The sequence below is a fragment of the Cherax quadricarinatus genome, chromosome 61, assembly GCF_038502225.1.
Source record: "Cherax quadricarinatus isolate ZL_2023a chromosome 61, ASM3850222v1, whole genome shotgun sequence".
In the NCBI taxonomy this organism is placed as follows: domain Eukaryota; kingdom Metazoa; phylum Arthropoda; class Malacostraca; order Decapoda; family Parastacidae; genus Cherax; species Cherax quadricarinatus.
In genome coordinates this window covers 2,952,580-2,965,324 of record NC_091352.1, presented here as the reverse complement: position 1 = coordinate 2,965,324, position 12,745 = coordinate 2,952,580, and the positions used below count along the sequence as shown (strand labels likewise).

At 45.6% G+C, this 12,745-nt stretch overlaps 1 protein-coding gene across 1 annotated transcript; it reads left to right on the top strand.

The window, feature by feature from the left end:
- Positions 1-135: 135 nt before the first annotated feature.
- Positions 136-11,229, top strand: LOC128699469 (uncharacterized). Its single transcript, XM_053792233.2, has 2 exons — positions 136-290; positions 8,336-11,229. The coding sequence occupies exon 2, from the start codon at positions 8,665-8,667 to the stop codon at positions 10,609-10,611; it is 1,947 nt and encodes a 648-aa protein (XP_053648208.2). The 5' UTR covers positions 136-290; positions 8,336-8,664; the 3' UTR covers positions 10,612-11,229.
- Positions 11,230-12,745: the final 1,516 nt, after the last annotated feature.

The following is a 12,745-nucleotide window of genomic DNA, read 5'->3' as shown; positions in this document are numbered from 1 at the left end:
CCTGGGTGTGTGCCCCGCCCACATCATCTCTCCTGGGTGTGTGCCCCGCCCACATCATCTCTCCTGGGTGTGTGCCCCGCCCACAGGCTGAGCTGGCAGCCTCTCACATCCTCAACTTCCGACAGTCTGGCTTCACACGTCGAGGGTGAGGGTGTACGTTTCCTAAGCTCCTCAACACCTCACTCTACCCCCCAGAGCTGGAGTGAATAAACTGTCTTGTCCCTACCAGCCAGTTCACCCCTCCAGTTACCAGTCTTCTCTCGGAGATGCTCGACACATTGCTGTATTAGGTAATCAAGAGTATTGCTGTTTACTATGACCAGGTGTCAGCTGGGATTGAAGATAAAAAAACAAGCCACAATACCTTGACTGGAACAATAGATAAATAACCCGTATTTATGTGTACCTCTACCTAAATGAACTCATTTACACACAAATAAGCCGCACATAAGTGAGAGAAGGTTCGGTCCGACTTGGACCATTTACAGAAGAGTGAGGGAGCCAGAATATCTCCCTGACTCTTGTATCAGTGACTATAAATGGTCTAAGTCGGACCGAAACGTCGTCGTAAGCTCCTCTCTCCTGCGTGCGGGTTATTGGTGTATAAGTTTAAATTATTTACGTACAGGTACACAAACAGTTATACAAATTATCATACATAGTAATATACGTGTAAATTACCTAGGATAACTCAAAACAAAAGAAGTGACTAATTTCCAGATGTAGTGTTAATCTTGACTACAGATGTGGTCTAGTTTGTGTAGTGTAAGTTTATTTAGGCACAGGTATACTTAATTACAATTATCATACATAGTGTAAATTATCTAGGATAACTCATTAAGTTAATCACCTCGCTTCACAGGATAACCATGAATGCTTTCATCTGATAATTATTAGTATATTGAAAATAGGTACTAAAATATGGACTAAATCTGCGCTGGTCGTGTTATGTACCCCGGGGGAGAAGAAACAATTATCTGATAATTGACACTAGCAACTAGCTGTCTCTCGTGCTGCTACAACTGTCTCTCGTGCCGTTACAACTAGCTGTCTCTCGTGCCGCTGCAACTAGCTGTCTCTCGTGCCGCTGCAACTAGCTGTCTCTCGTGCCGCTGCAACTAGCTGTCTCTCGTGCCGCTGCAACTAGCTGTCTCTCGTGCTGCTACAACTGTCTCTCGTGCCGTTACAACTAGCTGTCTCTTGTGCCGCTGCAACTAGCTGTCTCTCGTGCCGCTACAACTAGCTGTCTCGTGCCGCTGCAACTAGCTGTCTCTCGTGCTGCTACAACTCTCTCGTGCCGTTACAACTAGCTGTCTCTCGTACCTCTGCGACTAGCTGTCTCTCGTGCCGCTACAACTAGCTGTCTCTCGTGCTGCTACAACTGTCTCTCGTGCCGTTACAACTAGCTGTCTCTCGTGCCGCTGCAACTAGCTGTCTCTCGTGCCGCTACAACTAGCTGTCTCGTGCCGATGCAACTAGCTGTCTCTCGTGCTGCTACAACTGTCTCTCGTGCCGTTACAACTAGCTGTCTCTCGTGCCGCTGCAACTAGCTGTCTCTCGTGCCGCTACAACTAGCTCTCTCTCGTGCTGCTACAATTGTCTCTCGTGCCGTTACAACTAGCTGTCTCTCGTGCCGCTACAACTAGCTGTCTCTCGTGCTGCTACAACTGTCTCTCGTGCCGTTACAACTAGCTGTCTCTCGTGCCGCTGCAACTAGCTGTCTCGTGCCGCTACAACTAGCTGTCTCGTGCCGCTGCAACTAGCTGTCTCTTGTGCTGCTACAACTGTCTCTCGTGCCGTTACAACTAGCTCTCTCTCGTGCTGCTGCAACTAGCTGTCTCTCGTGCCGCTACAACTAGCTGTCTCGTGCCGCTGCAACTAGCTGTCTCGTGCTGCTACAACTGTCTCTCGTGCCGTTACAACTAGCTGTCTCTTGTGCCGCTACAACTAGCTGTCTCTCGTGCCGCTACAACTAGCCGTCTCTCGTGCCGCTACAACTAGCTGTCTCTCGTGCCGCTGCAACTGTCTCTCGTGCCGTTACAACTAGCTGTCTCTCGTGCCGCTGCAACTAGCTGTCTCTCGTGCCGCTACAACTAGCTGTCTCTCGTGCCGCTGCAACTAGCTGTCTCTCGTGCTGCTACAACTGTCTCTCGTGCCGTTACAACTAGCTGTCTCTTGTGCCGCTGCAACTAGCCGTCTCTCGTGCCGCTACAACTAGCCGTCTCTCGTGCCGCTACAACTAGCTGTCTCTCGTGCCGGTGCAACTAGCTGTCTCTCGTGCCACTTCAACTAGCTGTCTCTCGTGCCGCTGCAACTAGCTGTCTCTCGTGCCGCTGCAACTGCCTCTCGTGCCGCTGCAACTAGCTGTCTCTCGTGCCGCTGCAACTAGCTGTCTCTCGTGCCGCTGCAACTGCCTCTCGTGCCGCTGCAACTAGCTGTCTCTCGTACCGCTGCAACTAGCTGTCTAATACCGCTGCTCAACATTGTCAAACTGATGGCTTAATGATCCAGGATAGACCGAAACGTCGTCCCAAGGCATCTATCCTAAGTGCATTTTTTAGTATATTTGTTGCGCGATATTGGCTAGGTTGACAAGAACAACAAAACACGGGATGTTCGTGTCAACCTCTGCAACGATATCATAGCTGACATTTTTCCAGGAAAACCTCATGGTATATATTACTGAGAGTGGCGTCACCTCTTCTTTCTGACTTTGTTGATGACTAGCAATGTTGAAGAGAGGACTGGCATACGTATTTTCTGCTAATTCTAATAAATTTTGATTTATCCAGGCCCGTCATTCTTAAATGTTTACCAATCTTTTCGAATCTTTAGGCTGGATTTTGACGATTTCGAAATTAGGCTGGATTTTGACGATTTCGAAATTAGGCTAGATTTTGACGATTTCGAAATTAGGCTGGATTTTGACGATTTCGAAATTAGGCTAGATTTTGACGATTTCGAAATTAGGCTGGATTTTGACTATTTCGAAATTAGGCTGGATTTTGACGATTTCGAAATTAGGCTGGATTTTGACGATTTCGAAATTTTGCTTTTATAAAAATGATTTGTTTTTTATTATAGTAACTGCCATTCTTTTTCCCTGTTTATCATTAATATGGTCATTAGTTCAAAGGGTCACATGTTAAAACAGTGGCCTTTTAAAATGACCGTCCTGTAAATGATCACCTTTAAAATGGTCGCCCATCATATTGGTCAGCTGTTGAAATGATTGCCCATGAAAATAGTCGCCTGTTAATATAATATCCCGTTAAAATGGCCGCCTGTCTAAATGGTTGAAAATTAATATTGTCGCCGTGAAAATATTGATATGTTAAAATGGCCGCCAATGAAAAATAGTTGTACGTTAAAATGGTCCCCTGTGAAAATAGTCGTACGTTAAAATGGTCGCCCGTGAAAGTAATCGCAGGTTAAAATGGTCGCCCGTAAAAGTAGTCGCAAGTTAAAATGGTCGACCATGAAAATAGTCGTAGGTTAAAATAGTCGTCCGGCATAACAGTCGCCGTACAAGTTAAAAGGCGCATCATCTGCCCGCCATTCAGTCTGATAACAAAAAAAAAAAAAAATAAAAAGTGAAATCTTTCCTCCCGCGATGCACAAACTTTCACCAGTCAGGTTATTAAACACTTATTTTGAGTTGAAGATCATAAAATAAACATTAATTTTAAAATTTGACTGCTTATTATAAAGCACACAGCCTCATGTGTAGGCTTTATTTGTTAATTAACCTATAACTGACGGTGTATAATTATTATTACTAATTATTACTTATTGTCATTATTATTATTATTATTATTATTATTATTATTATTATTATTAGTAGTAGTAGTAGTAGTAGTAGTAATATTGTTATTATTAGTAATGTTTGATCAGAGGTAGTGGGTTGCTCCGATTTCTTGGATCAAGAACTCTTTACAGCCCCAGGGCAAGAACCACTGAAGGGACGTTGTCAGGTCCCGCTGGTAGACAGGTCCCGCAGGTAGACAGGTCCCGCTGGTAGACAGGTCCCGCTGGCAGACAGGTCCCGCAGGTAGACAGGTCCCGCTGGTAGACAGGTCCCGCTGGTAGACAGTGGTAGACAAATCCCGCTGGTAGACAGATCCCGCTGGTAGACAGGTCCCGCTGGTAGACAGGTCCCGCTGGTAGACAGATCCCGCTGGTAGACAGATCCCCCTGGTAGACAGATCCCGCTGGTAGACAGATCCCGCTGGTAGACAGGTCCCGCTAGTAGATAGGTCCCGCAGATCCCGCTGTAGACAGATCCCTGGCAGACAGGTCCCGCAGGTAGACAGGACAGGTCCCGCTGGTAGACAGTGTAGACAAATCCGCTGGTAGACAGATCCCGCTGGTAGACAGAGACAGGTCCCGCAGGTAGACAGTCCCGCTGGTAGACAGGTCCCGCTGGCAGACAGGTCCCCAGGTAGACAGGTCCCGCTGTAGACAGAGACAGTGGTAGACAAATCCGCTGGTAGACAGATCCCGCTGGTAGACAGGTCCCGCTGGTAGACAGGTCCCGCTGGTAGACAGATCCCGCTGGTAGACAGATCCCCCTGGTAGACAGATCCCGCTGGTAGACAGATCCCGCTGGTAGACAGGTCCCGCTAGTAGATAGGTCCCGCTGGTAGACAGATCCCGCTGGTAGACAGGTCCCGCTGGTAGACAGGTCCCGCTGGTACAGATCCCGCTGGTAGACAGATCCCCCTGGTAGACAGATCCCGCTGGTAGACAGATCCCGCTGGTAGACAGGTCCCGCTAGTAGATAGGTCCCGCTGGTAGACAGATCCCGCTGGTAGACAGGTCCCGCTGGTAGACAGGTCCCGCTGGTAGACAGATCCCGCTGGTAGACAGATCCCCCTGGTAGACAGATCCAGCTGGTAGACAGATCCCGCTGGTAGACAGGTCCCGCTAGTAGATAGGTCCCGCTGGTAGACAGATCCCGCTGGTAGACAGGTCCCGCTGGTAGACAGATCCACACAGTATAAACAATACCGTGGCTGGTACAATACACAAATAATCAGCACATAGGAGAGAGAAGCTTACAACGACGTTTCGGGCACGTTCCCCCCACTCCATATTAACAAAGGCTCCTTTCATAGAAATGTTGCTGCGACAGTACTAGGCCTGAGTATACGAAAGTCCTGGGTAAGAGCATACACGCCAGTTTTGAGTACATACATGATATACTCAATAATAACTCACATGGAGATAGAGGCTCAGGAGATTAATTGATCTGTATATTTCGATCCCATTCTGGGATCCTCTTCATCTGTTGAAGAGGATCCCAGAAGGGGATCGAAATATACAGGTCATGGGTTATTTCTGCGCATTAACAAGTATTCATTACACTTTAGTTATTCATACATGATATACTAACCACAACAGAATGACTCAACAGTAGTCGAGTACCACAGTAATAATAATAATAATAATAATAATAATAATAATAATAATAATAATAATAATAATAATAAAATAATATTAACAATAATAATCTTTATTTCTACAAGTATATGATGGAACTTATGCAGTGACATCAGTGACATACTACAAGCCCTTTGTTATGCAGAGTGCATTTCTGGCAAATTAGGTTAATTTTGTCCCCAGGATGCGACCCACATCAGTCGGCTAACACCCAGGTACCTATTTTACTGCTAGGTGAACAGGGACAGCAGGTGTCTTAAGGGAGGGATGGTGGTGTCTTGATACCGGTGAGGAGAGAGCGGGGAAGTGGGGATAGGCGAATAACAAAGGAGAGACGTGTCTTCAGCCGTAGAAATGAAGCCATCTTCGTCATCAGGCAGCAGAGTGCTGGATGGCGAAGATGAGAATAGCAGCAGTCAGGCTGGGAACAGCAGGCAGGAGCAGCAGTTATGCTTACTGTGTTAATTAGAATAACCCATTCTTGAATTATCTAAACACTTCTTTTGATGGGTATGTGCGTGTTACGTAGTAGTCGAAGTCATCGATAAATCCTTTCACAAAATCTTGGACTTGTCGTGGTGTGAAGTTGTATGGGGCTTCATAAGAGTATTTAACAGTTTCATTGCAGAGTCGAGGTTGGAATTCTTTGGCGAAGATGGTGTTAGTGTTCGTAGGTGTAGTGTAGAGTCGTAGATTTTTTTTTTCAGGTGAAGCCAGGAGTGTGGCTGTCTACTTGAATTTCTTCGCCAGAGGCGGGAGAGTCTTAATTAATTTTAATCTTCAGGTGGGTATGGAGGTGGTGGCAGGCTGAAGAGGCGGAGTGGCTTGGACAGCCGGAGTGTCAGGAGTGGACTGGGCGGCTGTGATTGGAGGATCTGATGGAATGGTGAAGCCTAAGATTTTCGGCATTTCTGCTGATTGTGTGGTGTCAGGAAACTTGAAGATGGGCAGGTTGTTGAGGCGAAAGAGTTCATTGATGTAGAGTTGAAGGTTCCAAGGCAGGCGGTGTTCATCACGATGTACTACATGATGGCCACACATCATGCAGTACATAATCTTAGGGAGAGGGCCAACTAGGAGTGTTGGAATAAAGTTGGTAGCAGAAGTAGGCTGTTGCGTAACTCTGAGAATTCTTTGAGTGTGAGTTTGAAGTTTGAGTGATGTCAGCGTAAGTTGACTCTTGGTGGAGTTGCTTTTCTTTTGGTCTAAGTTTTTTTTTTTCTGATTTACCATTTCCTTCCTGAGAGGGTACATTGCTGCGTGAGTATGATGATCATTCTTACAGTTGAGACATTTTGGTTGAGAGGTCGAGGTGCAATCCTTCTGAGTGTGACCGTCCTTCAGTGTTGCAGATGTGGCAGTATTTTCCTTCAAAGGGCAGTCCTTGGCGAGGTGGGGTATATACACAGCAGTTCAAACATGGGGTGATGTGGTGGAATCGCTTTAGCTCACTGAGATTAACATGGTTATGTGAGATGCATAGGCCTTCACTTAGTTCCTGAGATGTCATTGAGATTACAGCGAAGGTGACCTTGATCACAGTGCTGACAGCTGGAATTATTTTTTTTTGATGGAGTCGACTATGCTCCAGTCATTTTGATCTTCAGTGAGTCGTTTCAAGTTGCCTGTTGATTACCTGGTGACGTCGCTGCCAAACTTCTTCACAAACACCGATTTCTTTGCCCTCAACACAAGGGAAAAAGCCACTTCGAGGTCACGGTTCTTGGGAGCGTTCATAGCCGAGGCGGTGGTGATCTTGCCAGCTTCGTCATCGTTAAAGCAGACGGCAATGCAAAGTCCTTAGTACTGAGGAGGTGGTTTCAGACTTTGCACACAGAAGAGCATACACACATCATAGCAGAGACTAAGAGGGGGCCGGATGACGTATAATTGCTGGAACAGTCTTGGAACTGTTGCAAAAGTCCCATCAATAAACCATACAGTACTGAGTGCTCAATGTTCAAGTCCCTAATTGGATGCAAACACTATGTTGACTCAGGTCCATTGCCATAAATAAGGAAATTCCGATTTTCTGAAGCTGTTGTAGGTTATCCATTCGTCAGTGATATATGAATAAATGGTTTAAAAAACTGATAAGTTGATAAATGAGGCACTTGTGCAGCATTTGGGTATCGTTATTCTGGAATAAAGATACCCAAATGTTGCACAAGCGTCTCAGTCGTCACTGATATGCTCTGGTTCTCGTACTGATGTTGGGGCCTTTGGTCATGCTTTTTTTCCCCTGAACGTCGCAGTTTTCTTTTTAAAGTGGTTTATATCCATTTCTGCATTGAGATCAAAGGGTTCTTCTCCGGGTGGGTTTTGTACACGTGGCTCTTAACTTAAGTGGATTTTTCCCAAAGTGGTTTTTGCCTTATGCTCAAAGTACACTTATGCACAGCTTAAAGTCTTTGCATTATTCCACTTCTATTCGCCTCCAAACAATGGGCATGTTTTCGTGGTAAGAATAATACTATATTGTTCTGTGGCCCTTACGAGTGTTGATAGTTTTGAGACATGCTGGGACGGGCCTAGAAATATCTCAATTGCTGGACCGTCGATGTGATGCTAATGTCAGTAACTTATAAATTAATTTCGTGTTTTCTGGATTTTATTAACAGCAATGACTGTGATAAAACAGGTCATGTAAGTAGAAACGTACCATACGTAAGTACATTGACACTTATAACAGAGGAAATCTTTACTGCAGTGTTTCGCTCAGACACGAGTTTTTTCATATTAGTAAAAAGTTCTTTAAATATCTTGCAGTTTTATAAGTGTCGTTGCGCTACTACGCATTGAAAACACTTTATTTTTATATAAGTTGGGAAAATAATTATTTTCTTATAAAGAGGTAACAGTAGCCTTAGTACTTTTTTCATAAATCTTTCAGAACAAACTTCGGAGGACAACATCAGGAGAAGATACTTCAAACCGTGTGTCTCTTTCCCTGTTGCAGCGCCATCAAGTTACTTGGAGATGTCAGTTGCAACAGGCATGATATAGTAGTAGTGAAGCACGCCTTCAGTGAGAGCAGCAGTAAGGTGCTGAGCCCTCAGCAAGATATGGTCCTGCAGCAGTAAAGTCCTCAACTTTGTGCTCTGTAGTGGCAAGTACCTTGTATTGAAGAACACCTCACATGAACGTCTTCAACTTTCTTCCCTACTGGCACACAAATTAAAGGTCATCGACTGAGGCTTTCTCAAGCAGTTGTGGCAAAGAATGGACCTTTGGAAGACGTCAGAGGATACAGACGACGAGAACCCCCCCGACGAGGACATCGAACCCCCGAAAAAGACAAGATTTCGTCACCGATGTTTCTTCAAGCACTGTAGAAGCAACAACAGCAGCTTTCCCTCGGGTCACGCCTGGGAACACCTTGCTCACAAGCGTTCCAACCTGGAATTTCAGAAGGACATGGAGAAGGAAATATATAGTCAATATTACCCTCTCCACTACCATCCTCCTGCTCCTCCTCCTCCTCGTGACGAAACAAACATCACTCCCGAAAATATCCTGCCAGTGATTTCAACATTGACAGCGGAAATAGCAAAGGGCGAAAGAGATAGGAAAGTGTCGTCTCGGGTCCTACAGGATTTATTAAGGCTTCTTAAGGATCTTCAGTGTTCCACGTCTCCAAGTACATCAAGTTTGACTTCAGCGTCTCCAAGAGTACCAGGCTTGACGACGCTTGCATCCTCGGGAGTTCCGGAGCTGATCTCCACGTCCAAACAAGTACCAGGTTCAACACCCGCGTCCTCAGGAATTTCAAAATTGACCTCAGCATCTCCAAGAGCGCCAGGCTCAACCTCCACTTCCCCAGGATTAACAGACTCATCCCCCGCGTCCCTGGGTATACCATGGTCGTCAGTCACGTCTCCACGATGCACCTACGTACCAGTGGCATCTTCCAAGTCCAAAAGAGAACCAGAGTTCACCTCCACGTTCCTAGGAGTACCAGGATCACCCTCCACATCCACAAAAGGGGCATGGTGTTCCTCCAAATCACAAGGTCTTGGCATGAAGGGCATGACGGTAGTACCCGGGTCGCTGCACACGTCAGTGCGTGAGGACCATGACACCGCTACTAGTTATCCTCTTCCCAAGTGTTTCAATGACTCTTCCACCGCCAGTGCCTCCTTCCCAGTCTATTCTGTCCATCTCTGCCCCACTCACGTAACCACGACCATCACTAACAGCTGTCCGTTGTATTGCGTCCCCTATCCTCTGTCTCGCACCACAGTCCCCCAATCCCGTATTCCTGCTTACCACCATATCCACAGCTCGCCAGACATCCCCATTCCTGACCTCGCCCCATGTGATTCAGTCAGTTTTCCATCCAATATTAGTCAAACACTATACACTTTCAGCAGCAATGCTAGTCCGATATACTCCTTTCCTTTTTTAGGCACCAACACTCCCACATATTCAAATTCTATCTGCACCACTAATTCCGTATACTCCTATCCTATCTCCAGCACCATTAGACCGACATTCTCCTATCCTGTATCCACAGTCCAAGGTCAGGTCTTTAAGGTATGCTCTTTAAGTTACTCCAAGGTTTCTATGTCATCCTTTCCTCTAACCACTGTGCTTAATCCTATCCCTAGTGTGGCTTGTCCTGGCCCAAGAGCAGCTTGGGATTACCGTCTTCCTAGCGCATCTAGCCCCAGTCCGGCTCCTATCCAAGGCTCTGGATATATGTACCATCCAAATGGAACTTACCAACATATTCTCTCCTACCCAGAGGACGAAGCGCCACCTGCCCCAGCTTCTTATCGTGTCTCTAACCCACTTATGTCACTAGCCTACCCCCACCACTATCCTACCCCAACCCATGTACGACCACACCAACACCAACAACCTTTCCCTGCCACCAGCCCACCCCCATCACCTTTCTCTCCAAGAGCCACTCTACCCAACCCATGCAACCAATCTACCACTACTTATAACCGATCCCACTCCCCCATCACCCTACCACCAACCACTTCCACCAGCAGCCTACCACTACCAGCACCACAACTCCATCACACCACCACCTTACCCTCAACCCACTTTATTAGTACTCCCTTCCCTAACACCAATCTACCCTCCCTACTACCAACACCCCTTCCCACCACCAACACCCCTCCCCACTGTAATACACAAGCTCTCAATTTTAACCAATAAAACCGGTTTCAAAGCAAGTATCGCTGGAGGCAGTATGTTTATCTCTTGCTCTTCGTGTGAGGGAACTTCTGGGTGGCCGTTAACTCTTATTCCCTTTCCATCTTTACTCCCTCTGCATCCCCGTCCCATTTTCTCTTTCCTCCGTATACTTTCCCTTTCCATCTTTACTCCCTCTGCATCCCTGTCCCATTTTCTCTTTCCTCCGTATACTTTCCCTTTCCATTCGCCCTCTCCTCCATCTTCCTTCCCTCCCATTCTCTCCTTTTTCACCTTCTCTAATATTCTCCTCTCTTACTCCACCTGTAATAGCCTCTCTTTAGTTTCTCTTCACTCCTACCCTACCATCTCACACAGGGTATACAGACCAATGTGCATTCTCTCAAAGTATATACGCTAAGAGTTTACTTTAATATCTGTTTAAGGGATTTAAGTATACTTGTTCAGTGGTGGAAAAGTTATGAGCAGCCTTAGTGTGCCTCGTGTAATTGATAGGCTTTAAACCCCACTAACGAACCAACTAACTCTCTGAGCTGAACATTCAGCTGTAATCTCTTGTGTATATACGACCCACACACTGAGACACTCAGTGGCAGGATAAATAAAGAACAAGTAATATAATTAAGTTATTATATATGTACCTATAACTACATCAGCACCGACTCCTCGCATCAGCACTGAAGAATGTGTCTGCACATGAAGTAAGCTTCGTCTCTCACTGGCTTATCTGCAACATTCGTTAGCAACGTCACACAGTGTGTATCAGTTGATTAAAACAGATTTTCCCCTTTTAGGTCGGTGCCATGATGTCGGTGAAGGGTTCAAGATCAAGGCAGCTGGAGTTCTCCACTTCCCTGGATCCAACCTATTTACTTACCTCTTATTTCCCAGGCGCTGTATGACCCCTACGGGCTCAGCGCTTCCCCAAATGCATATTAAAATTATAATGGATCGTGATGTACCTGTGGTAATATGAAAGTCAAAGAAGCACATTTAACTCCGGGAGTGACCGAGAAATGAACATTTGGGAATAATTTTTGGTGGTGTACACTTTGTAATATAAGGAACGATGTGAATGTAGCGTCGTGATTTATTAAAATGTTGAGATATGAACCAAACGATGTTATCATGAATCTTACGTCATGTCCAGAAGTCAAAAAAAAAAAAAAAATGGATTCACGGGGAACTCTAAACCCGTAGGGTTTATACAGCACCTGGGGGAGGACAGAAGACATTCAGGCTTAATGCAGGGAATTGGAGCACAGATCCATTCCCTAGATCAAGAGACCTTCAACATCAAGGAACCCCCTTGAAGGGAAGGGGGGGGGGTCATGTTCTGAAGTAAACAGATTCAAATGAGAAACAAAAACAGTGGTATCAGATCCCATAACCTGCATCAACTCCATTATCAAAGACTAAACGAACACTAACTCGTTGAAGATATATTTACTAGACATAAATGTTCCTCAAAGTTCTTTCCCAAGAAACTTAACAAAGATTATCTGTTGCATAAATTAAGCACAAAGACTGGAGAAGAAATCTCTGTGGTAAGTGAGGGCGCACATTTCACAGGTTACAGACAGTGATGAGTTTTAAACATGAATCCACTGGCAGCTCTGCAGCTGCTCTTATTGCCACTTCCTCAGATAATAAAAAAACGTGTTGAGTTGCACATGAAAATTGATAGCCGGCTTCTACATTCCAAACTGAAGTATTTGTAATTGTAATGGCATCAAGGCTAGCGTGTGGACGATGACCTTGACGCCTTGATCATTACTGATTCTGTCATTAAATACCCTTGATTCTGATAACAATTAACAACTTGCTCATCGGAGAAGCCAGGTAAAGATATAAAAGTAATCGAAGGGGGAGGAATTAAATGTAATCCTGTAAACTGCAGAAGCTGTAATCACAAGTTCTCATTTGATACATAACAGATGGCGGTCTGAGGGACCAGTGGGCAGCCTGGACCATCACCTCACACCAGGTAAATCAACCATCCTCACATCTGCTTCTCTAACACCTCACCTGCCACACCAACACCTAACAGTCACCACAACACCTAACAGTCACCACAACACATAAGTCACCACAACACCTAACAGTCACCACAACACCTAACAGTCATCACAACACC

What these genes read in the sequence shown, in the direction of transcription:
- LOC128699469 (XM_053792233.2), top strand. Translation starts at nt 8,665, where the DNA reads ATGGACCTTTGGAAGACGTCAGAGGATACAGACGACGAGAACCCCCCC.